The sequence below is a fragment of the Camelus dromedarius genome, chromosome 12 (assembly GCF_036321535.1).
Source record: "Camelus dromedarius isolate mCamDro1 chromosome 12, mCamDro1.pat, whole genome shotgun sequence".
Classification (NCBI taxonomy): Eukaryota; Metazoa; Chordata; class Mammalia; order Artiodactyla; family Camelidae; genus Camelus; species Camelus dromedarius.
In genome coordinates this window covers 35,599,610-35,626,139 of record NC_087447.1, presented here as the reverse complement: position 1 = coordinate 35,626,139, position 26,530 = coordinate 35,599,610, and the positions used below count along the sequence as shown (strand labels likewise).

Here is a 26,530-nt window from a genome sequence, read left to right as displayed (position 1 = left end):
GGTGGGTAAAGGCGCTTTATTAAAGGGTCTCTGTCACAAGCCCCCCATTTCTGAACCTGTTAGATTGGCTTTGAGCAGAAGTTTCTGGGTGTCTTTCCTTCTGGTTTCTCTCTTTGTCCATGGCTTCTTGAGAACTGGCTTCCTTGGTGGCATCCAGGGAAGGATCAGTGACCATGGGGCGCTGGCCCAGGACAGGGAGGGCTGGCGGCTGGCAGAGGGCCAGGGAGTGGCCAGCCCCACAGCCCACGCGGAGTCCGGACAATGATCGCAGAGCCTGCATGGGCTGCGGGGCCCAGACATTGGCTTCGGTGCCGTCCCCGCACATGCCGTGCTCATTCCAGCCCCAAGAGTGACACACCCCACCTGTGAAGGAAAGAGGAGAGGTTCTGCATGACAGGGCTGAAATGCTCTCCCTGGGGGCGCAGATTATCAGAAACCCCAGTTTACACATAAAGAAACCAAAGCTCAGCCACACATGGGGGCCCGCTTACCACCCATGCTTCCTCCTTTCCCCCGACCCGAGTCTTCTCTTGTTCACTCCCACAGACCCACAGCTGTTCCTGCCACGAGCCTGGCTTTGCCCCTGGCCCTTCCCTGACTGTCACCCCCAATACTCCCCATGTCTCTCTGTCACACACACACACACACACACACAATCCTAGACCTGTCAGTTCTGCCCCCCGAAAATCTCTCAAATCCTACCACACCTCTCCATCACCCTGTCACCCTGATCCCAACTCCATTTTCTCTCAGCTTGGCCACGCCAGTAGCCAACTGACTAACTGGGCTGCTCACTGTCCACTCTGATCATCAAACAGCATCAAGATAATCCCTGACAATTGCAAATCTACCAGGTCACTCCCTTGCTTCAACCCTTCAGTGACGCTCCACCGCCCCTAGAGGCCTTTCCTTGGCCTTTGAGGCCCTGAGAGATCTGGCTCCAGACTATCCTGCTGGGCTCCCCTTGCACAACCCTCACCATGCCCCACTGCATTTCAGAACCCTGCCTTCTTTCAGTTCCTTAAATATGCCCTGTGGGGCTGGCCTTTCTCTCCTTGTCCTGGCTTTACCTGGCTCCACACCTCCTCATTCTTCAGATTCTGTTTAAATGATGCTCAGAGGCCAGATCCCCCGGCTCCCAGTCAACCTGGATTCTTGTCATTGCCTTTGTACTTTCCCCATGGGCGGCGGACAGACTGTCTGGGTGGTGATGTGTTTGCCGTCCCCTCCTCGCTAGATGGTCTGCCCTACAGTGAGGGAAGGGATGTGTGTGTTCTGTTCACTGCCGCATCTCTAGCCCGGTGCCTGCCACACTGCTGGTGCTCAGTAAGGTTTGCTGACTAGAGCAAAGACTGAAGAACTCAGAGTCACACAGCCAGTCTCCAACCAGCATTCGAGCACAGGTCTCTCTGACAGTCCGTGATGCTCTCACCCCATCACAGCACCTCTTGCTGGGGTTTAGACCCTTTTCTGGGGCCTAATTAAACTCACATTTTTCTGTGGTTGTTTAAAAAAAATTTTTTTTTGATATAAAAGTAACACCTCTTCGTGGCAAAAAAGGAAAAAAATGAAAAATGTGAATGGGTGTAAAGAAAAGTAGGCTTCCAGAATCTTGCCCACTGATATGGATATTTTAGATATTTCTTTCAAACCTTTAATTTGTGAAACTTGTAAATATTTGTGTACATATTGTCTTGCTTTGATGTCTTAATATTATTTCACAAGCCTTTCTCCATAGAAGTATGAATTGTTCAAGAAGTAAGTTAAAAATAATTTGTTTGAAATTTTGAAATAGCTCAGTATGCAGAAAAGTACAAAAAATAATTTAACAGAAAGACACATATCCCCATCCAGATTTAAACCGTTAGTTATTTGCTTCAACCTAAAAAAAAAAAATCAATCATAAAGACACCCACTTCCCATCCTTGGCCCTCCATGCATTCCCTCCTTCCTGGAAGGAACCACTATTTGAAGTTGGTGTGCATTATTTGCAAGCTTGTTTTAGATGTGTCCTTAAATACTACAGAATATTTTTAATTTGTTTCAAAGATTCACATAAGCAGTGTCATTCAAATATGTATCTTTTTTGTGACTAGCTCTTTATACCATCGTTTTTGAAAGTTAGCCAAGCTGTCACAGATTTAGTTCATTTATTTTAACTGTGCATAGTATCCTATTATGCATAAATGAGATTTTACTCATCTGTTTCCCTTCTGATGGTCAGCTCTTTAATGATGATAATTGTTGCTATTTTATTACAATATGATATACCATAATATTATGTAACAATACTATTAATATTGTTGCTGCTATAAATAGCACTGCAGTGAATATCCTGGAACACTTCTTGTACAAACTGGCATTTGTGCAGGTTGATTCCCTAGAAGTCTGAGTGTAATGGAATCACAAGTTTACATTTACTAGGTGTGGTCAAACCGCTCTCCACAGTGGCTGCAGTCCCATCACTTACAGTCCCCTCAGCAATGGATATGAATTTGTCTCCCTCTACCTTTCCCTTTAGACTCTTGCTACTTTGATTAAGTACCTGTAATTAATTTGCCTTTTCTTGACTACTAGTGAGATGGAGCATCACTTTATGTTACTAGCCCTAAGTTGCTGCTTCTACAAATTGCATGTTTACATTCTTGGCCTGTTTTGTTCTTTGGTTGTTTGCCTTTTTCTGATTTGTAAGTGTTCTTTGTGTATTCTTTTGTTTACATAATTTTTTGTTACAGCATTGCACGTGTCTTCTCCCAGAAGTCTGCAGTGTCTCTTCACTTTGTTTCTGGTGTCTTTTGTTACACGGATTTATTTAGAATGACTGCCTAATGACCCATGCTGGAGATTGAACAGTTTCTTTAACCTGCATCCTATGATCAGATACATAGGTGGCTTCTACTTTTCATTATTTTGTATAACATTTCTACGAACATCTTTGTGCATGAAGCTTTGTCTAGATCTCTAATTATTTTCATAAATTAGATTCTTAGAATGGGAATTCCTGGTCAAATGTACGGACATTTTTGAGATTCCTGAGTAATGTTTTGAGCACTGCCAGAATAACTTTCAGAAAGGCCACTTGAATATAACTACAGCAATCTGTGGGAGTCTTCGTCTCATTCCAGCATTGCCAGCATTTATTAGTTATTCTAATATTTAAAAATATTTTCTAAAAAAAAACTTTTCTAATTGAAGACAAAAATGGTATCTCATCATTTTTACTTACACTTTTCTGATTACCAATGACACTGAAAAATAATTCTTAATTTTCTCAGGTATTTATATTTCCTCTTTTGTGTATTGTCTGCTTTATATCTTTTTCCTGTTTAGTACAGAAGAGTTTAGATGCTCAGACTCAAGAGACAGATGGCCTGGGTTTAAATCCTAGCTCCTCCATTTATAAGCTGAGTGACCCTGGGAAAGTTACTTAGCCTCTCTGTGTCTCAGTTCCCTCATTTGTTAAATGGGGATAATAATACCTTTATTGTATAGTTTATACATACTTACTCATTTACAAGGATTAAATGAGTAAGTAGGTATAAAACATACAGTATAGTAGTCAACACTTACACGCAAGGGACACTTTCTAAGACCTCCAATGGATGCCTGACACCACTGAAAGTACCAAACCTTACATATACTGTTTTTTCCTGCACTAATGGGCATGTAGCATGGATAGCCTGGAAGAAGGGCTGATTTACTTAAAACTGATTAATTGTTTATTCCTGGAATTTTCCATTCAATATTGTCGAACTGCAGTTGACAGCGGGTAACTGAACCACAGAAAGGGAAACCGCGGATAAGAGGGCACTGCTGTACTATGTAAACATTTGCTTTTGTTGTTGTTCTCAAGAGCCTTGTTTTAAAGATTGTTTACTTTAAGAATATTAGTTCTCTGCCATATCTGGCATAAATATTTTTTCTCAGTTTGATTTAAAATTTTGTTTTGGGTCTTTTGATGTAAAACATAAGTTTTATGATTCTGTGTACTGAAATGTCTTGATCTTTTGTCTTATTTCCCCCATTGCCTGTGAGAACTGAAAGCCTTTCCCTATCCAGAGCAGAAAACATTCTTTCTGACTTTTTTTCAATGCTCTGAGAGGTTTGTAAAATTTTTACATTTCACTCATTATCTCCTGCAAGTCTGTTTTGCAGACCACTCGTGCACAGAGGGAGGCTAGCTGGCCTGGGATTACCCTTCCCTTTCCTTTTCCCTAGTAGGGAGGCAACCATTAGCCAAAAGCTTGGGTTGGGGAAACACAGATGTCTGCCTGTTTGGCCCACGAGTGAGGAAATGCACACAGAGAGGATGATGCCCGGGCCGCAGGTCCTGCAGTCAAGCTGGAGCTTCAGCCAGGCTGGTCTGAGGCTCGAGGTGGAGAGTGGAACCGGCCGGGTACCTGCGGGCCTGGCTCGGCACCTGGCGTGGGCTTTGCGCCCGGCCCTGGTGAGCGGCACCAGCTGACGGTCAGCAGGAATTGGGGTGGGAGGAAGGCAGCGCTGACCTACCAGCGGGATGCGGCACAACAGGCAGCTGGCAGGGCCCTCTCCTCCTGCCATAGGAAACACGCTCTGAGGAAGCCACACTCGGGGCGGGGGTAGCCAGAGGCCCTGTGCCAGGCCTCTCATGCCCACTGGGTCGAGAAGCCTGGCAAAGGCTCAGAAATAGCTTCCCCCGATACTTCCAAAGATGCTGACTTGAAGTTAGGTGCTTTAGAGTCTTTATCTCATTTAATTCCAACCACCCTGAGAGGCAGCCATGTTTTAAGACTACTGTCATTTCATAGACGATGAAACTAGCAGTGTGGCTCCAGAATCTGCACTAAACCCTGCATATTATACACCAGGGCTTGCCAAATTTATTCTATAAACACAGACAGTAAATATTTTAGGTTTGATGGTCGCTTTTGGTCTCTGCTACATACTCTTATTTTTTATTATAAACTTCTAAAAATCATTCTTAGCTTGCAAGGCTGCAGGAAACAGGCCATGCGTAAGATCTGGCCCATAGGTGGGCAAGGAAGGCCATGCTGCTGGCAAATCTTCCCAGCAGATGAGAAAGCTGAGGGTGGAATGAAAAGAAGTCAGGGGTTCCTGAACACTCTAAACAAACTTCCTATAGAAAAAACCCAGGCTGCTGAACTCAGAAAGTGAAAGATGGGGTCTATGATGGCTGTAGAGGTGAGAAGAAGGGGGACGGCCCGTGAAAAGCTTCTCCCTGAGCTAACTGGAACACGGGACACCCAGTTTTCCAAACAGGTAAGTGCAGGATGATTCCTGGCATTACAGAGGACTCTCTGCCGTGTGCCTGGCACTCACCAGGTTCTGGAGGACACTGAAATCCCACCTGATTGATCCAGATCTGCTTTAATGGCCTAGGGGCACACGGCTGAGCCTGGGGTGGAGAGCTCCCAGTTACAGGATTCCCAAGCCTCCTAAGAGTTCAGGCCCTACTCGCGGGGCTGGTGGAGTTGATACAGGCTGTGACAAGTGACGAAGCTTATGGCCCCCACACTTGCGTCAGCCTAAAGGCCCTGCAGGCAGCGGAGCCTCGGGACTGGTAGGGTCCCTGGCACAGGCTAGACACTACTCAAATCTGTTCGGGTCTTGTGGCACCTGCCTGAGCGTCTTGGCAACCTGGGTCCTCCCAGGGCCTTATGGTGCTGGGACTGCAGCCCGATGATAGGAAGGGGGTGGCATTTCTGCTGAAGGGTCTTGCCTAGGAGGGGCAAATGCCCGAGCACGTGTGACAGAGCCTCTTGGTTGTCCCTGAGCCACAGAATGAAGACTACATGTCCCAACCTCTCTTACAGCTAGGCATGGCCGATGAGATGCAAGCTGAAATGTTCTGCAGCAGCTTACAGGACCCTTCCTTCAAAGACAGATGGCATGTGCCCTTTGCTCCTTCTTCTTTGTCCCTTCCTCTGTCCTGTCACTGGGAACGTGGATGTGATGGCTGGAGCTCTAGCTGCCATCTCTGACCATGAAAATGAGGGCTACAACCTAGGGATGGTGCTTTTCAGTTTCATGTAAATGTTACCTTAATTCCCACAGCAATCTTCTGAGGTGTACTACCTCCATTTTACAGATAAGGTAACTAGGCTCAGGGGGTTAAAATAACTTGGCCATGGTCACGTGGCCATTCTAGTCAGGACTAGAATTCAAGACTCCTGAGTCTTGGGTTCCTTCACTAGCTCCAAAATGGCAATAAAATCACAGAATACTTCATGTATGCCAGGCCTGGTGATAAGCACTTTATACATATGAATTCACTGAATCCCCACAAGAAGCCTGTGAGGTACAATCTAACACACCAGAGAGGTGGTATGAACTGTGCAAGGTAACACAGCCAGTAAGCAGCAGAGCTGAATTCAAACCCAGGCAGCAGGACCCCAGAACCTCTTCTGTTAATATACCGCCCTCTCTAGCAAAACCTCTGCTCCCCAGGTAATTAAGGAAAGTTACAGAGTCATGGCCCACCTGTGTAGGGACAAGCTCAGTGACAGAAGAGAAGAGCTGTAGCTTGTGTAGAGGAGCAGAAACATTCCCAGCCCTCATGAGCGCTGGGCTGAGGCTGAGTCAGCTGCAGAGGGCCCTGCCCCCTCCCATCCGCATCTGGTGGGGGTGGGGAGAGGAGGGAGGGATGGTGCCAAAAGCCAGGCAGCCAATGGTTCACCTTGCCTCCTGCCTGTCAGAGGCCTCATAAGGACTAGGGCAGCAGGCAGGGCTGCTCTTCTGCAGCACTGGGAAGAGAGAGAGAGGAGGGGCAAGGTTTGTACGCCTCTCGGAGAGGAAGGCTCTGGATTTGGGAAGGTGGTAAATGTCAGTGTGGATGGAGCTGGCCCTGGAGCCAGGCAAATTTGGGAGAAACTTCTGGGGGTCCAGCCACACAAGTTTATGGGCATCCCACCCTCTGGGCAGTAATTGGTGGGACGGTCCTTAGGTCCTGCTGTGAGCAAGGAATTCAGGCCTCCTGAAGTGTTTTGGGTCTAGGTGGCAACCTCTGGACAGAAAGAAGAGGACCAGGTCCTTCCCTTCGCTTGCTTGGACAATTACAATAACTAGTCTCTGCAGAGGCAGCAGGCCTGGGTGGGGGAAATCAGGCTGAATCACAGCGGGGACCAGGTCCTCCCGTGGACAATTTTCTGTCTCCCCACCACCTATGACGGGCCTCTTAGCTGAGTCGTAAGGCCTCCACAGTCTGTCCCTCTTGTTACCTCTCTTTCCCCTGTTCTGGCCCCACAGGCTTGCTGCTGTTCCCTGAGTTCACCCAGGCCTTTGACACAGTCATGATTTTGCCCAGATGAGCCTGTTTACTTCATCATGTGGACACTGTGCTGGACACAAGACCTAGACGAGCAGAATTCAGTTTCTGCCCTGGGACTCCCAGGCCACTAGGGAAGACAGCCACGGGGAACAAGGATGACAGGGGCCGAAGACAGGGGTACACAAGGAGGCTCACACAACGGTGTTTATTGTAGCATTATTTGTCATCGCAGAGGATTGGGGGGAACCCCAAGTACCCATCAACAGAGGAGTGTTTAAAGAAACTACAGTTTGACTCTACTATTGAATAATATACAGCTGTTAAAAATGATGAGCTAACGCTTATGGCCTGACATGGGAAGAGATCTCAGACATTTTTAAGAGAAAATAGGTTGCAGAACAATATAGAGAGAGTATGATTCAATTTATGTAAGGCCCCTATATATTTCTGTATGTACAGATCCTGAAGAATACATCCCAAACTGAGAACATACAGTCTCTGAGGAAGAGAGGGAGAAATGGGAGGAGGGCAATTGAGATTTTCTTTGTTGTGTGTTCATATATTTAAAAAAGCAATAATACAGGATGATGATTTTTAAAATGACAGTATTTCTAAGGCACAGTGCATAGAGGAGAGGATAATATGCTCTGTTGGGGAGAGGAGGTGGGTGTCACTGAAAGTTACAGAGGTTAAGTCTTAGCTGGGTTTTTAAGGATGAATAAGAGTTCACCAGCCTTAAATAGAGGGTACCCACTGACATTTGCCCACTCTGAGCTGCCTTCATTGATCCTGATGGCACCCTGTTTGCTGCAGAAGTGAACTGTGGCTAGGTGTAGGGCTGGGTCCTACCGGGCTGTTGGAAGGCTGTTAATTTTACTTACTCTGAGCTCTAATGGTACCCAGAGCTCTCTAAGAGCACATACCACACTCCTCCTGGATCTAGAGGTGTTTCTATTTGTAACTGTCTCACCAGTTGGTGAGCTGGGGATGGGAGTGGAGTAGTGTGAGCAGAACGTGTTCATCAAGCACATGGTACAGGCACTCAGGATAGAACTACTGTATGGAAGTGAATTCATCTGGGCCATTCCCCTGCCCACAGTCTTTCTGAGCCCCCTGCTCTGTCTGGAGAGCAGCAGGGGAGGAGCACACACACAGACCCACAGAAACACAGACACACAGACACACACACAGTGCTGAGATCTGGTGCCATCAATTTGAGTCCTGTGCCTGGCTGCTTGTCTTTTTTTCCTGATCTGTGGCCAGAGTTGCCTCCTAGCCGCTGGCCTCAGAACAAAGAGCTCTGAGTCTCTGTTCCTGGTCATACTGCCCAGAATAGGGACAGCTCCTACAACAGAATGGCCTAGAGAATGGCTGTGAGGACCAAGGCCCCACTGGGCCAGTCTGAGGAAAGAGGCACTGTCAGTGCAGGACTCTTTCAATAATTAGTCCATCCATCACTCTCCGGGGCCAAGGATGCCCTTGAGGCAGGATCTGAGGCAGCAGGAAGAAGCCATTCCAGAATCGGGAAGTGGGGCTGTTAGCCCATAGTGTTGCTCTGGAGATGTTTTGGGATGGCGGCCAAATACTTCAGGGAAGACTAAGTAGAAGCTGGCTGGCCTGGGGTCCCTTCCAACTAAGGATCCATGGCAGCACTGAGGATGAGGTGAGAGGAAAAGAGGGAGGATGAGGATTGAAAGCAAGGAGGCCAGAGAGGATGCTGTGGCCATCCACCAGGTAAGAAAAGGTGAGGGATTTAGGAAGGCAATGTTTCAAATACAGCTGGAATCGGACTACTTCTCACCAGCCCATCCCCTCACACCAGTACTCCTACAAGTGTTTCCTAACTGCTCTCTCTGCTGCCTCTGTTGCCCTCCATGGTCTATTCTCTACACAGAGCCTGAGTGATCCTATTAAAACCTGGCACTAAGTTGACATGGCAGTGCTCTGCTTAGAATCCTTCAGTGGCTTCTCCTCTGACTCAGATAAACAACAGCTGGTCTCCAGCTTCCTCCTTGACCTCACATCCTATCACGTTCTACCTTGTTGACATCCCCAGAGCTACACTGACTTCCTGACTGTTCCTCAAACAGCACTGGCCTCAGGGCCTTTGCATTTTCTGTTCCTGCTACCTGGAATGCTCTTGACCCTGACGTCCACAGGTTCACTCCCTCATGTTGTCAGGTATTTGTTCAAATGTCACCTTATCTGAGAGGCCTTCCCTGACAACTCTACATGAAAGTGATCGACGTCCCTCCCCATCTCTGTCTCCTCACCTGCTTTATTTTTCTTTACATTTTAAAAACCGTTTATTTATCATCTCTCTCCTGATCAGAACACAAGCTCTTTGAGAGCGGGACTCTCTGTTTGCTGCTGTTTCCCAGCACTTGAGAACAGTGCTTGGCATACATGAGTGCTGATAACTATTGTGTGGATGAATGAAGACACGAATGAATGAATGGTGAGCAAAAGCACAGAGCTGTCTTGCTCTTTCCCAGAGGCCAAAAGAGAGCCCACGGATATGGGGAGGAGGTGCCTCAGGCAGGCGGGTTGCAGCTCAGCATCAGGAAGAACACTGTAAGGACTGGAAGGCTGCCCTGCAGAGCAGCAGGCGGCCTGCGCAGGAGCCCCAGTGGGCGAGGGCATTCCTCCAGCAGGCGGAGTCCAGGACAGAGCAAAAGCTCTGATCCTGGATAATCTGTGCAGTGGTGTGGAAGGGTATGGATGTGGATGAGAGAGAGGGAAGGAAGGTGGAGGTAGGAGACCAGAGGAGGGGGATGCACCCCCAAGTCCTCAGGCTGGCTCCCTCGTACCCGACAGAGGAATGGTTTCGGTTCAGATGATAAATAAAAATGGGCTGAATTGGATGGGTTTGCCCTCAGAGGTCTCATTCTCAGGCTGCAAGACTGGGACTACCCTGGAACCTCTTCCAGAGCCCCAGAGCTTAAAAGATTGTTCCGTTTTCTCCGTTGATCTCTCTCCCTTTATGTAAGAGGAAACCGAGGCCCCAAGTGGGGCAGTATCAGGCCAACGGTCCCCACCTACACGCCTTCCCACTGCTCTCTCTCCCTCTGCATCACTGCGGGCACCGCATTTGACAGTTAGAACAGCCCAGTGAGGATGTGGAAGGAACAGAAAGCTGAGTCTGAGAGAGGCTTAGAAACAACTGAGCCGGGAGAGGTGGAGGCCAGCCCTCCCCACCCTCAACCCAGGAGGAGGCGGTGCTGCGGCTGCTGTGGCTGCGCGGCCTCGGTCACCTGCGGAGAGAGCGTGCTGCGGCACGTAGGCTCCACTGGGTGACTATTCTTAGATCGAGGGAGCTGGGGATGATGGATTTAGAACTTACGAGGTGGAAACGTGTTGGCCTGTTTTATAAACAACTGAACTCCTCCCCACAGACTGTCTTTCTGAATTCTGTGTTCCCTGTTAGAACTGCTGGCTTTCTGGGCCTCCTGGCTGCACTGGGAGAAGGAACAGAAAAGGCACCTCACCCTCTCGAGGGCCTACTATGGCCACGTAGCGTGCTAACGGCTCCGCGTGACCCATGTCATTTAACAACAGCCCTGGGAAGGGGGTATTCTGACCACACTCTATAAATGAAGAAACAGAGGCTGGGAGAGGTCCGGAGACGAGCACCCCTGGGGCCTGGTGTGAGGGCAGCCTGTGAATGAGGAGGCCTGAGGTGGAGTCCGGTGCTGCCAGCAGGGGTCTGGCTCTGGCGATGGAGCGGTAAGGGCACAGCACGGCACCTTTGGAGCATAATCCCTATAAGCGTTTGCACGTAGCTCTCCTATCCTCTAAGACTTCTGCACTCCAGGGGATACGTCATTCCTCTGTATGACCTGGTGGCCTGTCCCCACGGCCGGTGCGGGCCCCTCCCCTTGGTAGGTTCCAAGTTGTCATCATCCCTCTAGAAGTACAGTCCCCAGAGATGGCCGAGGGCTCTATCTAGGTGCACACCTTGTCCCTGAGGCTGCCTGTGTCAGTTTAGCTTGAGGTCACATTAGCCAAGTCCAAGTCTGCAGACTCTTGCTGAACCCACAGCCCACAGCCCCCCCTTAACTGTTTCTGCAGGAGCTGCTATACTATGTCTCCCCGGTGCTGGCTTGCGTGCTGGTGTTTAACCCTGGCCGGAACTTCCAAGTGGTCTCCATCAAATATCTCTAAGGGGTACCAGCAGAGGGGCAGGGGCCCAAGGTAACTCTGGGGCCCAGAGCAGCTGGCCTGCGGCTGTCCCCAGAGCCTGGTCACAGTAGAGCCTTTCTACGCTGTTCTCCCTGTGCCTGTCTGGGAACCACCAGTGTGCAGGAGAGGCTGGGCGCTAGACCATAATGGTGGTGAAAGCAAGAAGGTCTGTTCTGGAACCCAGCTGCAGGTCCAGAAGAAACCACAGGCAGATTAGATTAGGGCACTAGAGTTCACTGAGGAGCCACTGGATGACACAAACCTGAGAAGGAATTCTCCCAACGCTTTCCAGTCACTCAGTAAGTACCGAGTGTCTGCTCTGGGTTGCGCGCTGTGCCCAACCTGGTACATAGCAAGCAGGCTCCCATATAGCGTAAGTGCTAAATTGCTCCTCCTGCTGTGACAGCGCAGCGAGATGGGTGCCCCAGAAAAGCTACACCCCACTTTTTCAGCGGGATCAAACCCCCTTGGGAATCAAGTCTGTCTCTTATTTAACTTATTTTTTCTTCCAGATAGTAAACTTTTATTGAACTTCATGCCATTAAAAAAAATTACAGTACAAAATAGGAAACAACTAAGGGATTAATACTTTTAATGTGCATTAATGCTTTTCCTCCCCTTTTTAAAAAATGGTATTTTTTAGACCAGTTTTAGGTTCTTAGAAAAATTTAACAGAAAGTATAGAAAGTTCCCTTCCCCTCCCCTCTCACAGGCTCCCCACTACCCACATCCCCCACCTGAGCGGTACATTTGTTACCATGGATGAACCTACGGGGACCCATCATTATGGCCCAAAGTCCATGGTGTACATTTGGGCTCACTCTTGGTATTGTACGTTCTATGCTGCTTGAATGAAGTGCATGACTGGGGTGTATGCGCACTACATGGGCTAATATATCAGTTTCCTTTATGAATGTCCCTACTTCATAAAAAAAATAACATTTGAAACAAAATTACCATTTTGGTTAATTATAACCCACCAGCCCGTGTTCTCCCACTGGTCCCGTGGGAAGCGGCATTCTTCCCTCAGTCTGATAGGTGGCCTGGCTGCTGGGCCAGGATACACAGGCGCCGTGCTCCTCCCTGGGGCGGGTGTCCACGGGAGAAGCGGCATTCCCAGAGGATGCAGTGTTGGCGTGGGGAACGCTGCAGCCCTGCCTCCAGACTCTCTTTGCGATGCCTTCTAACCCCCCGGCAGTGTGAACCCACCCAGAAATGAGAGCCTGGGGGTAGGCAGCTCCGAGAGGCCCTTTAGCCTTGGCCCTAAGAAACACAACGGCAGCCAGGGAGGCCTGGCAAGTCCCACTGGGCTCCCTGCCTGTGTGACTGTTCATGTGCCCAGCAGAGACTACTCAGCCTCCTGTGGGCTCCAACCCAGGTGACTGATTCCGCTCCCAGACAACAGGGCTGGAGGCTGTAAGGCTGAAGCCAGGCATGTGTCTCCAGAGTGCGAATCCTCCAATGGCACCCTAGCTCAGAAGGAAATCCAAAGTCTTGTTCTTGGCCTATAAGGTTCCACACGCTCTGGTCCCCAGCTACCTCCCTGATGCCCACTGCTGCCACTCTCGTCCTCGCTCGCTCCTCTCCAGCCACACTGGCCTCTGGGCTATTCCTCCAACTGGCCAGTCGTGCTTCCAGCGTTGGCTTTCACACTGGCTCTTCCCTCTGCCTGGAACGCTCCTCCCTAGATATCCTCCCATTTCTCATTTGAGTCTTAGTTTGAATGTCACCTTCTCAATGACCACTCAACCCCCTCCTTCTATCCCCTTACACTGCTTTGTTTTCCTTCCCAGCACGTCATACCCCATCACATACTCATGTGTCTGTCTCCTCACTAGACCGGACAATGCCAAGAGAGCAAAAATGTCGTTTTGTTCAATGGCTGCATCCCCAGCACCGAGAGCAGGTACAGGGTCATAGAAGGTGCTCAGTGGATACCTGTTTGAGGAGCCACAGGAGGGGCTTACTCCCTCGAGGCGAAGCCAAGTCAGAGAGCCGGGCAGGCCACCCACAGATGCCACCAATCCCAAGGACTTGGTGAGGGTGTGTGTGGAGGGGGCAGTTGGGTTGGCCCCTGCCAAAGACACCCGTAGTTTGAAGGGGACCAGAACTCTTGTGGGGAAGGGAGACATTACAGCCAAAGACTGGACAGAGTCCACCTCCAGCTCGAGGACTAACCATGTCCCTGCAGAGTCCTCTCAGCTCTTTGAATGAGGACCCAGCTGCCTGTAGGCCCACCCTCCCCTTCCTGATATGAGGAGGAGATAGCTGGGTGGTAACTATCTCTAGGCCTCACTCACTGGCCAGAGAAAGTCAAAGCAACTGTTGCTCAGCAGCGATGGAGCCTGACAGGCTTGCGCTAATCTTGCCTCTGTCACTTATTGTCTAAGTCTGAGCTCCAGTTTCGTCATATGTAAATAAGGACAATCATCTTTCCTTTCCTTTTTTTTTTTTTTTGTTGAATGAATAGGTAGCATGCCCAGCACAGAGTCCATCACATGATACATGCCCAGTTGGCACCTGCACCCGTCCCCATCTCCTCATCCGATGCTGGGGTGGCCCCGTGTTTCTTGCCCAGAGTCCATTCCTAGCCCTCCTCGGTCTGCTCTGTCTTGCTACCAGTTGTTGGTAAATTTGGGAGAATCCCCAGTATAGGGGCAAAAAAAAAAAAAAGGATGCCATCCATCCATCCCTCTTCCTTCCTCCCATGCCCTAGGCCCCTTGCATGGAAAAAGTAGGTAGGATTTCACACGAGTTGTAACTGAGGGTTCAGATGAGTGTTTGTCTGAGTGTCCTGACAAGCACAAACCATGAAGCATTGCTATGGAAACCGTTCTGTTATTCTTTGCTGTGTCATTTGTTTTCTGGCTCAGCTGCAGTTGTGGTGCAGAGGGAAGGGCAGCAGATGAGGTACTGAGGATTCAACTCCTCGTGGGGCCTGTGCTCCCACGGGGCTGTATGACCAAGTAGAACTCCCTGCTTCTCCCTGGGTCTTACCTTCCTCAGCTCCAAGAAGTAGGCCACTATTTCTGATGACTACCTGCACTTCTCAACAGAGTCCTGGCACCCACCTCAGACCAACTGTCAGAACCTCCCATGGAGGTTGTGATACACATCAGTTTGAGAACCACTGGTGTAGGAGCTAGATTAGCTAAATTGTTTTCAATCTCCCAGTGGGTAAAAGAGGTAACACTGAAGCTACTCTGGTTGGAGCAGAGGTGAGGGGCTCAGAACCCCATCAATTCAGCCTTCAACTGGCTCCATGGAATCCTAGGGTTTCCCAGAGCACAACCTGAAAACCACTGGACCAGATGATTTCAAGTGCCTTCCCTAGAAGGGGAGTCAAACATTCACTCATTCATCAATTACTTATTAGGTGCCTTCTGCTTTCTTTATGCCAAGTATTAGTTTGAAGTCAGCAGCTCTACTACTTCTTAGACGTGTAATTTTGAGTAAACTACGTAATCTCCCTGGGGCTCAAATTTCTCACTTGCATTGGGAAAATAATACTCTGCTTTATGGGATTCTTATAACGATCAAATAATCAAATGAGAACGCCTATGAAGAAGTGGTTTGTTACCTGGAAGAGACTTTACAGATGCCCCCAACTAGTGTTAGCAGTGTATCTAACTATCTGAAGTCTGCAGAACTAAATTAAGTCCTTGGAGGCCTCTATGGAGTGTCACTCTCTGTAGCTAAACTTGCAGAACACGTTATAGGGTGTAGGGGACCACTGGTCGAAAACTCTCCATTTAAAAAACAGCAACTTGCCTACAGGGTTATTTCTGAGGTTTATGAATATTACTTAGTTTGTTATCTTCAAAATAGAACATTTCTGTATTACCCAAATTTTCATCCATGATTATTATATTACTTTTATAATAAATTTAAAAATTAACACTGTTGAAAATAGTCTGATATACACAATTCTTTAAAAACTTAAAAAAAAAATCTGGTGCTCTAAAATGAATTCAAATGAGGCACCCAGAGCAAGGTCAAATGCCTGGCTGCTCAAGGCTGCAGCACGGCCACTAACTCAGCACATGGTCTCGGGTGAGTCACCACCTCTCGCAGGGCCTCCATTTCCACACCTATAAACTGAAGGCATCAGCTTTACTGCTCTCCAAGGGCCCGTCCAGCTCTAACACTTGGTGTTTCAGGACAATGGAGTGAATCTTCCCATACACCCAGGCTGTCTTTCCACAGCACATCTAGGCCTGCTGGGGCGGCAGCCTGGCTGAGCTGAGGGAGACCTCATTTGCTGAAAACAACCTCTCTCTCCCCAGTCACTAAATGGCAATCTCATATTTTCCCAAAGCACTCTCAGCCCCACTATAGACCCAAAGCAGGAAGATCAGGGGGTGAGCACGTCTAGGAGAGAGGTGGCTCGCTTCAGAGATGCCCCACGGAGGTGACAGGACTGTGACCCAAATCAAGGCATTTGAGCCCAAGCCCAGTGGTCCTCACCCCACTAGACAGAATTACACCCCAGGAAGAACTGCAGACCCAGAGAGACTGCATCCAGTGGGAAGACCATCAGAGCTGGGGTCAGAAGATGGGACCATGGCCCTCCTCCAGCCCTTCCTGCCGTGTGCTTTTGGACCAGCCACTCCTGGCTACCAAGCCTCAGGGTCTTCACCCACAACCTGGGATATTACACCTGACAATCCCAGTGCTATGGCGAGGCTCACGTGAGAGTAAATGGAAACGTCTTGTATATTATAAAGCTATACGTTAGTTACCGTTCGTACCTATATTGTGCCCAAAGGTCGAGAGGAAACGACTCCATCTGTCATTTAGGAAACGCACAGCCCTAGGGAGTATAAGTCCTGGGCTACAGGGCTGGTGGGTATGGGACCTGAATGGGCAAGTCACTTTACTGTGTGGGCTGAGCTACCCAGGATAGACTCTTGGCCTGGCCTGGTTCCAGTCCTGGAGACCAAACAGCACAGAAGCTGAAAACATTCAACAGGAGCATAGAGCCCATCAATGTGGACAGTTTTTCATTCTGAGCATTCGTGCATTCATCCAGCCAGCAGACATCCTCCTAATATCAACTCCAGAGAGAGTACTATTTGCGTGCCTTGTGTATAAAGCGGAGGAATGAGCAAAGATGAATAAGACAGTCCCCATTTTTAAGGAATTCCCAGTCTCTTAATAACCAACATTTCCTGAGCTCTTATTACACACAGGAACTCCTGTATTACTTCTGTGACCTCATCTCACACCCATAATGCCCTACTAGGGTAGGGAGGTTCAGGGTTCCTATCTTACCCCTAAAGACGACGAGGCTAAGGTCACTAGAAAACTAAGTGGTGGAGCCAGGACTTGAACCAAGGTCAGTCTGTCTACAGATTCTAAGTTCTAACCACTCTGTTTTATGGCCTCTGTATTGCTGGTGACCTTAGGCAAGCATCTTCCTCTCTGGGTCTGGGTTCCCCCCATGGAACACAGAGGTTCAGTGATTCTAGTGGATACACAAGATACTGCAAGCAACTGTGAACCAAGACAGAAAGGAAGAAATGTCCACCTGAAGTGAGGTGTGAGGTGTGGACATCAGCTCCCACCCCTCAGGAGAGGAAAGGGGAGGACATAATCTGGGTGGAATGAGGGTCGGGCTTTTGTCAAACAGGACTCAAACCAGCAGATTTCAGAGAGGCATAGCTAACACCTGCCCACCGCCACTAATGTCCATTCTCCCATCAAACTGAACTGCCCACGCTATCGCCACACTTCAGCTATATCCCTGGCGAGGTCTTTGTCACACGGTCCCTCCTATACTCCTATATTCCACCACCCCCCCTTATTTTTCTCCTCCAGGAGTTCTCTTCTGGTCCTGTAGCTCTCCCCAAGAGACTATAACAGACATTCTAATACCATTTCATCAAGAAGTGCTTACACCAACGGATCACCACTTTCCTTTAAGATCCTGGTCCTTGGTACATGGCTCCCCGTCTTCACAGTTTGCTCGGTCTCCAATGGAGAAAGAGCAGTGGCACTTCTCCATCTGAATCTTTCACAGCAACAGATGCCAGTAAGGTTGCCTGGAGAGTCTGGAAATGCCATGTTGCCATGGTAACGGCAGACCAAGGTTTGGGATGCTTTATCCCCAATGAGCTGCCCTGGCAGTGCCAGGCCAGGCTGCTGGTGGGATCTTCCTTGAGGAACAACAACAACAAAATCTCATTAACGGACCAAAAACTGCTCCACTGATGTTGAGGTTTAGCTCCTGCGAACACACTTGTGGGCCACTCACCCAGCAACTTGGCTGAGAAGGAGGCCAGGCCCTGGCTCTCTGCACTGTGCCTCGCTCAAGGGGTAATGTGGTTTTTAACTGGCTCAGCCAGCAAAGCAGGCCCTCCCCGACTCCAGCCCCCAAATTACCACTTCTCTTGTTTGATGCCACCAACCAGGGATCTGCCGGCGTGGACCCTGGCAATTAGCACAGCATCCACATTTGTTGGGGAATTAAGAGCCACTGATTAGCCTAATTCCACGCCATTTACAGGCAGCAAGTGGCAGCCTGAGATTGGCTTTTTCAAATGGTAGCCCAGAGGGAGGCATGATCATGGCTTGTGTTTGAAATGGAGGCAAGGGCTTGGTGAGCCAGATTGTGAACCAGGAGGCAGGACTCACCTCTGGGCCCAGTGACTTGTCAGCCACTGCCTCCCCTAGATTTCCTGGCCTAAGGGAACTGAAGCCCAGAAGGTGTTTCCAAACTGCGGTTACACCTTCTTCCAAGTCAATCCTGACCAGAAAAGGAGCCCATTTCCCCCTGTTGGCCTCCCTGCCAACTCCTGCTAGGAATGTCCAGTCATAGAACCAGTGAGCCCTAAACTGGGGGCTTCTGGGGCTAGAGGCCTGAGTCAAACTCCAGCTGGCTGGGCAGGATACAGACACTCTGCCTAGACTCTGCTGCCATCCCACCACCTAAGGGCCTGAACCTTTTATCTGTGCCCCAAGTTGTTCTTTGGCTGGAGTCCCTGGGAATTTGGATGCCTGATGATAGTTACCTTAAGATTCTTCTGCCAGAATCCTTGCCCTCCCATTGGAGGACCCCGAATGAGCCCTCGAGGATACTGACATTCCTAGGATCATACAGGGCCCTGCACCTTGGATGGCAGCTCTCTACCCCAACCTAGCAGGAGCTAACTACACAGCTGACACGGTTCCCCTGGGTTTCTACCCTCTCCAGCCAGTTTGCTTGTATTTTGCGTAAAGGGATCATGACCACATGGAACTGGCAAACTGAATACATGCCCACAGGCACCGGAGAACTTCTAGACCCTCTAGAAAATATACAGGCATCGAGGCCTGGCTGGACAGGCCTTAATGACTGAGCTTCCCTAATGCAAACTCTAGCTTGCTTAAAAATAGGGACTGAGCCATGTCTTTCCAGGAATTCATAAAACAGTTATAGAGTTTTATGTGATAGGTGCCATCGGGGATATTGAATGGACTATTTGTGGCATCTGCCATCAAAACTAGGGGATCAACAGAGCCTTCCTAGCAGAAGAAGGAAGTTAGAGGGGAGGGGAGGAAGGGTATTCCCAGTAGGAAGTGCAGTGTGAACAAAGGTCTAGTTGAGACGGTAGATGGAGCTTGTAGAGTTAACAGTGGTGGTTCAGTCTGAAAGAAGAGGAAGTGTAAACAGTAGTAGAGGGAAGTCAATCTGAAATGATAAGTAGAAGGCATAAAATTGTTGATGGCTCAGGAAATATAATCCTCAAAGTTCCTGACTAAGGCTTCTGCGCAAGAGAGTAGCAGAATCAGAGCTCTGCTTCAGAAGCAAAATCTGGATAATAACGATCATCACCATCACTGTCGTCACGTAGATAACATTTATGGAGCCCTTACAGTGTGCTGAGCACTTTTCTAAACACTTTAGACTGAATGTGGAGGAGGAACTTTAGGGAGACCAGGTTTGGAGACAGGAGGATGCAGAAGAGGGATGGCTGGAGAGAAACAAGGAGGCAGGGCCATGAGGACTTGGCATCAGCGAAGCTGTGGGTACAGGGGGAGAGAGGGTCAGACAGCCGCAGCCAGAAGACTGGGAGGATGGGGGTCACATCCCAGTCTAGGATGTGCAATTCTTTGAATCATGGGTCTGGTAGATGATTCTAGAATCTAACCACAAAGACACAGTTGAAATATCCTTGTTACCCTGAGTTCAGGAAAACGCTGGAGAGGAACAGACCACAAAGAGCAGCTCTCCCGAGGAAAGCCTACCCTTTCACGCTCAGTCTTGGTCCTGCTGAATGAGAACCTGCTGACTGGAGTGAGCAGGAAAGGACCTGGAGACGGGTGGCCTCTCCTGGCTTTGATCCTGTGTCTTCTTGGTGGCGTCCTTCTACACCAGACTGGGGCCCCCAGGAGCAGGGGAGCCCTGGTTTCACCCTGCCTTGTTTGCTTCTCTGTTCTGCAGTACCACCAGTACCCAAGGCCCTGGGGACGAGGGCCCTCAGATGGAAGGCAAGAGCCGCCTCCTCAGGGATTGCTCTTGCTCCTCGCTATCCACCCGGACCCTCTGCTCTGGTGAAGAGGGCCTCTGCCTTGCTCCGCCCTCACCATGTGCTCCACAGTGTCTGCCTGTGCTCCTGCACCCTCCTCCCCCATCTCTCCGGGGCTAGGCCAAATCCTAGCCTAGCCTTCAAGGCTCTGCTCAAATCCTCCTTCCTCTACAAAGTCTACAGTAATCACTCCTTCACTGAGCTCTGAGAATGGAACCTTCAGAGCAGGAAGGGAACTTAGAGATCACTGGCCCAATCCTTTCGGCTGTCCCAGGAAGAGGAAACATGGGTCTGGAGAAGGGAAGAACTTGCCCAAGACAAAAGGGCTATGGCTAGATTCCGGGGACAGCCTCCCGTGAACCTCAGAGCCCTGCTTTGCTTCACCCGTCCATGTCGCGGATGGTAAGACTACCTATGGGGACGACGATGTCTGTATCTCTGCATCCTTCTCAGCGCTTAGCGCAGGGCCCTGGATAGCAGGCAGCCTGGGAAATAGAATCCTCAGTAGCCAAAGGCTCTTGAAGGCAACAGGTCCTAAGGAGAAGCAAGAAAGGTGAAGAAGCAAAAATCTCTCCTTCCAGCAATTCTCTACTGTTCTGGGATGCAAGCCAAGCCCAGCCACTGGACTGGGGGTGGGAAGAGAGATGGTGCTTTCCAAGGGACTTTTATATCTGAAAGAGATTTCTGCATCCAGTGCCAGTGTTCTAGCCCAGAGCTTCCTGGGAAAGCAGCTTCCAGAGGCTGGCAGGAAGGTTCATGCTGAGGTCAGCCTCCAGCCCAGGGCACTGGGGATGGTGGCAGCAGCAGATGAGGGAAGATTTTTCTTTTAAAGCTGAGTCTTCAGATTTTTAGAGCAAAAAGAGCCCTTCAAGATCACCCAATCCAATTCCTGGATTTTTCAAAGAGGGAAACTGAGATCTTGATAAGGAGAGGGATTTGACCAGGTTGCACTATACATCAGGGTCACAGGATTTCATTAGACAGACACTTATTGGGTAAGCCTCCTTTCTGCCCCAGGCCAGTGCTGGGCGCTGGGGACACAGAGAAGAAATGAGATCGAGGAGTGCAAAGACTGGTTGGTAATTTCCAGGGAGATTCTAAATGAGCAGTGATCAAGGTTGGAAGAGAAACAAACCCAGTCCTTTAAATTCTGAAGTAAGAGTGAGGCTGGTGAACAGGGATGGTGTGACAACATGCGGGTGGGGCCTGCCTGAAGATGAGTGTGCCTCCAGCCACCGTCACCTTTGTACTTGCAGAGCACAGCCTGATGCCTGGCACATGAAGGCACTCAAGGAGAGGTGCCGAGTCGATGCACAGATAAAAGACACTCCTCTCCCAAAGGGGGTCGAGATGCAGCTCCAGGCCTTGCAGAGAAAGGGTCTGACCACCAAGTGGGGTCCCGTAGCTGCTCCATCTGTAGAAGGGGCAGGAGGCAGCTGGCAGGTCCAGAAATGCTGACACAGAGAGGGACGGAGCTCTCAGCCCCAACCGACTTCTCCATGGCAACGAGCTGACAGAAAACTGCACAGGAGACTGAGAAGCCAGTTTTAAAATAAAGACACAAAACATTCTCAGTCTAAAAATCACACATGGAAAGCAATAGCTCCTGCCTCTCAGCCCGTTAGGAGGTATCATCACTAGAAAAGGTGCCTCCTTTCAACCTGCCATCCCTTGCCAGGGGCCCTGTATGCCTCCCCTCCCACTGCAAACCTTCCCAGAGCTGCCAGGTAGAATCTCTCTCACTTTGTAGCACATGCTTCAGGGCACTGCATCAAACCTGACAAGCGAGGGTAGAGGCTCCACCAGGGCTGGGGCTGGCTAGGTCCTACAGCAAATAGGTCGTGGCAGCTGGCGTCCTGTCACACCAGAGCAGTGGTGGCTGCGGCACGGAGGAGCGCAAGGAGGAAGAGCTGGGAAGAGACCCCTTTCCTCCTGTCTCCTGATGGTCAAATCCTGCTTCATCCTTCAGGGCTCAGCTGTATTTGCCTTCATCTCCCAAGGATGACTTAATCGCATGTACCTTCCCCTGTAAATCCAAAGCCCTCTGTTTACATTTCAAATATAAAACTTTCATTATATTTCTCCTTATAGAAGTAGACAGTCTGCTTTGCATTATACTTGTGCTTATTTATTCTGCCCCCAGTAGAGAACCTGGTCTGTAAGAAAGCCTCAATAAATGTTTTCCGAATTGAATCAATAGCATGAGAAAACACTTTGAGTAGCTAGAGACCAGCCCTCCCTCAGTTTATGGCAGCCACTCAAATACCTTTTCTCTTCAAAGCGTTGGTGGTTTGAGGGCATGAAGGCGGTGTCACCCCCTCTCCTATGCCACTGTTCTTCCCGCTGGGGTCCCCCCACTAGCTTTCTGCCAACTCCAGTGTGTTCCCTCCCTTACAGTTTCACAGACATCACTACATTCAAAAGAGGACCCCAGAACAAGCCAGACTAAGGATCCTGGGTTCAGTACTAGCTTTATCACCTCCTATCTGTGTGAATGTAGGCAAGTCATTTAACCTCTTTGAACCCTGTCTGCAAAATGGGACAATCCATTTCCATACCTATATCCTGCCTACTTCATGAGGCTGGTGTGGGGAACAGAGATGGTGAATCGTGAAGATGCTCCGAAAGCTGTAAAGTGGTATCTGTGCAAAAGCAAGGTGCAGAGTTGTTTCCAGCATGAGGCCCACGCTTAGGAAGTGACTTACCCCCAATCACAGGGAGAGATGGTGGCCGGGCAGAGTCCAGGTTTGTGAATTCTTGGTCCAGAGCTCTTTTCCTTAACTAACGCTGCCTTAGAGACCCCATCTAGGCATTCTTCAACTTTGGCAAAACCAATTCCATATTCCATTAAAATGCGAAGCATTTTGGATCACCTGTGGAGGATAAATCCCTGAAACGGAGCACAGTCCAGCTCTCTACTTCCAGGCAGAACGCCACCTGAAATGTTCTAGGCAGGGAGTTTTAACTCTTAATCCTCCACCAAGACGTTCCTTCCAGTCTTTCGGTCACTGCTAACTAACCCATGCCAGAAAGGTCATCCTGGCCGCTAACACCATCCTGCTGCGGCAGAGTCCAGGTCTTCTGATCTAAATTCAGAAACAGCAGCACCACACACGTTACAGAAGCGGATCAGAAACAACTTGGACCAGCTTCGGAGGAAAAGCGGCACGGCTGGAACGTGGATTTCAGAGGAAAACCACTGGGGCTACCCTAGGGCTGGACTCAGGAAGTAGGGACACTGATTTCCTGGGGTGTGAAATCAGCAGAAACCGATCTGAGAGAGATGGGGAGACACAGGGGCTCCACTTCTCAGAGTCTAACAGCTTCCAGGCCCACATGCCAGAGATGTCCCTGAGTGAAGCCTCTTCAGATGTCAGCAATGACTTTGAAAGGGAGCGAGGGAAGGAAGGGGAGAGGGATGGAAATGTCTTTGTTGAGACCCCTCACCCTTCATGGTGTGACGGTTCATCCTGTGTCACCTTGGCTAGCCCCTGGTGACCAGCTGTTTGGTTAAACACTAGTCTAGATGTTGCTGTAAAGGTATTTTTAAAGATGTGATTAACAGTTATGATCGATTGTAGTGCGCCTCATCCAATCAGTTGAAGGCCTTAAAAGCAAAGACTGAAATATCCTGGAGAAGAAGGAATTCTGCCTCAAGGCTGCAATATAGCAACCCTGTCTGAGTTTCCAGCCTTTGGAGTCAAGACTGAAACATCAACTCTTACCTGAATCTCTAGGCTGCTGGCTTGCCCCAAGGATTTCAGACTTGCCAGCCCCCACAATAGTGTGAGACAATTCTTTAAAATAAATCTAGAAGGACAGACAGACAGACAGGTGGACAGGTAGACAAATGATATATATAGCATGCCCTACTGGTTCTGTTTCTTTGGAGAATCCTAACACATGCGAAGTTGGGCATTCTCATCTACCTTACCTTATTTAATCCTCCAAATAACCCTGAGAGGTAGGTTTTGCTGTTCTGATGTTTGTTTACAGAAGAGGAAACGAGGCTTAGAGAGAGTCAAGTCACTTGCCCATGCTTTATCAGTTTCATCACGGAGCCGACAGGAAATAGAATTTCTCAAAAGAATGTCGAGAAAAGAAATCCTGGCTAAATAGTGTTGCTGATTCCTCTGAATTCTCCTTCTCGGTAGGGAGACAGTTAATGCCAACAGGAATGAGGGGTATGAACAGGTTTGCTCATTCAAGCAGGAAGACTCGCTTTTGCAAACCATAGTCTTTAGGATTTCCATTCTTCCTGGGATCTGCATGTGGATTTAGGACTTGGGTCTACATAATTACTATGGGGTCTCATCACTTTTAAACCTGAGCCCTGAGTTTCAGTCTGTGAGTGGTCTGTGCGGGAGATTGTTTCGTTTGGCTCTTGCCAGGAAGCCAGAAGATTGTGCTCTCTGCTCAAGGGAACGAGCTTTAACGGGGCTGCTTTCTCTCACTGAGCAAGCAGACTTCACTCTGCCTCTCAGGCTGCCTCTCTCCCACCCCTCAAAGGTCTCTCAGCACCACTGTGTACCCTGGGGAAGGGGGAGCATTCTTACTCTGAACAACTTTAGCCTGAGGATGGATGAGCCCTCTTCCCTCCACTCCCATTAGTGCAGCCGAGACGGAGTGGGATTTGCGGGAGGAAGTATACTAAATGCTAGGGGGCACTGAGGAGGAAATCATTACAGCAGTCCACACACATCTACAGGCAGGCAGGGCTGCCAAGATGAGGCTTCTGACTCTTTAATAACTCTCCTCTCTCTCAAAGGGCCAGGACATATATCTGCAGCAGCTTCTGCTCATGTTCCAGTCATTCGAGCTTCCAGAGGTTTCCACGTGGTCACCATCTGGCCTCTTGCCTCACAGGCATGGCCTCCAGGAGCAGTACCTCCCAACACGTTAAGGCCCACATGAAAATAATAATTCTGACGCACTGGGTGAATGGAGAGGGGAATGTGCAAATCAAGGAGGGGCTCCTGCTGGCCCAGCCCTGGCCACCACCCCTAAGTGCTGACGGCCTTGTTGTCTTGATACCCTGGTTGGGAAATCTGTCGTACAGAGTCCCGTCCCACTCGTGGTCCAAGTCAAGAGATCCAGAATCAACTCTGCCTTCTGCTGGGTCAATCCCTTCATGTCTGGGTCTGGCCTGGGGGGTCATGTTTCCTCCTCAGGTAATGGGCTGGAATGCGGTGATGGGCAAATGACATTGCCTTTCAGTTGAAATCTCGCCCCTCTCAACAGGGAAGTGGCCTTACACCTTATAGACCAAAGGGTCCTCCAAGGTCCAGGAAAAGTGCTACTTCCCCTAGGAAACCTGCCTGCAGACACACTGTCTCCTGTGTCTATTGAAAGACAAGGGACCCCTCTTCTCCTCTGCTGCTAGAATTACTGTGTCAAAAAAAAAGTTGCATGTTTATACAGCTGTTAGAGCTTGTGATCACCCCACAGCCAGCACTCCAGTGAGAGGCAAAAGCTGGTTAGAATAATAACAATAATAACTAACATTTACTGAGAGTATACAATATACTAGGCACTGCTCTGAGCACTTTACTCATTAATCTTCACCACAACCCTTAGAGTCAGGTCCTGTCATTATACTCATCTTATAGACAAGAAAACCAAGGCACAGAGTGATAAAATTACTTGCCCCATATTACACAGCCAGTTAAGTGGCAGAGCTAGGATTCAAATCCAGGTAGTCTGGCTCCATACCATTTAATCCAAACAACAACTCTGCCAGGTTAATTTTATTAATTCAGCTTTAAAGTTTAAGGAAACTGAGGCTTGAGCACTTAGCTAAGATCACATAACTAAAAAGAGGCAAATCAAGTATTCAGTGCAAAGGCTGCATCCTTTCTCAAGCTCTTCCAGGTAGCGATTGTGTTACAACCACTCCAAGCTGAATTCAGGGAGGCCAGCTGACCTCATTTGTCCTCTGGGATAAGAACCAACAGTGGACGTCCACTGCCACCAGAAAGGCTCTTCCAGCAAGTCATTTTGAATGGGTGAGGTTTCCAAAGTACTTTTTATATATAACTATGTGTATAACCCACTTTCCCTTAGATAGACAGAAGGCCGAGGAGAGCCAGCTTCCTGGCACTGTGTGCACACTTTTCTGTTACGGTGTATGGACACTGTGTGGTTACAGCTTTCTGGGTGTCCCGTCTTCCCAGGAGCTGTTCTAGAGGTGGTCTCTTATGTGAACATTCTTGTACTCAGGATCGAATGAGACACAGGGAGCAGTCTCTCAGCAGGAGGGCAAAGGCTTAGAGAGTCTCAGAGCTACCATCCACTTCCTGTGGGGACTTAGGCAAGTTTCTTAATCTCTAAGATTTCTAATTTCCTTATCTGAAACAAAAAAGCAAATAAGACAATTCTTCCTTTCAGGGTGGTCACGAGGAAAAAAAATGAAGTATGAAATTTTCTAGCAGAGAAGGAAAATGTTTACTAAGCACCTATAATGTGCTAGGCTTTGTATGTTATGTTTCTCATTTATATTTCATAAAAATCCCACGAGATAGCATCTCCACTTTATAGGCAAGGTATCGAAACTCAGAGAGATTAATGCTTG

General features: G+C 49.0%; 1 protein-coding gene across 12 annotated transcripts in view; it reads right to left on the bottom strand.

The window, feature by feature from the left end:
* The window catches only part of SERGEF (secretion regulating guanine nucleotide exchange factor), a 200,554-nt gene continuing 174,024 nt past the window's right edge, over nucleotides 1–26,530 (bottom strand). For 4 of the 12 annotated variants that reach the window (XM_010977204.3, XM_064492531.1, XM_064492532.1 and 1 more), the window contains one exon: nucleotides 1–363. In XM_010977204.3, coding sequence (XP_010975506.1) covers nucleotides 20–363 — 344 coding nt within the window. In that variant the 3' untranslated portion in view covers nucleotides 1–19. The other 8 variants (XM_031459929.2, XR_010383391.1, XR_010383394.1 and 5 more) reach the window with 8 other exon arrangements.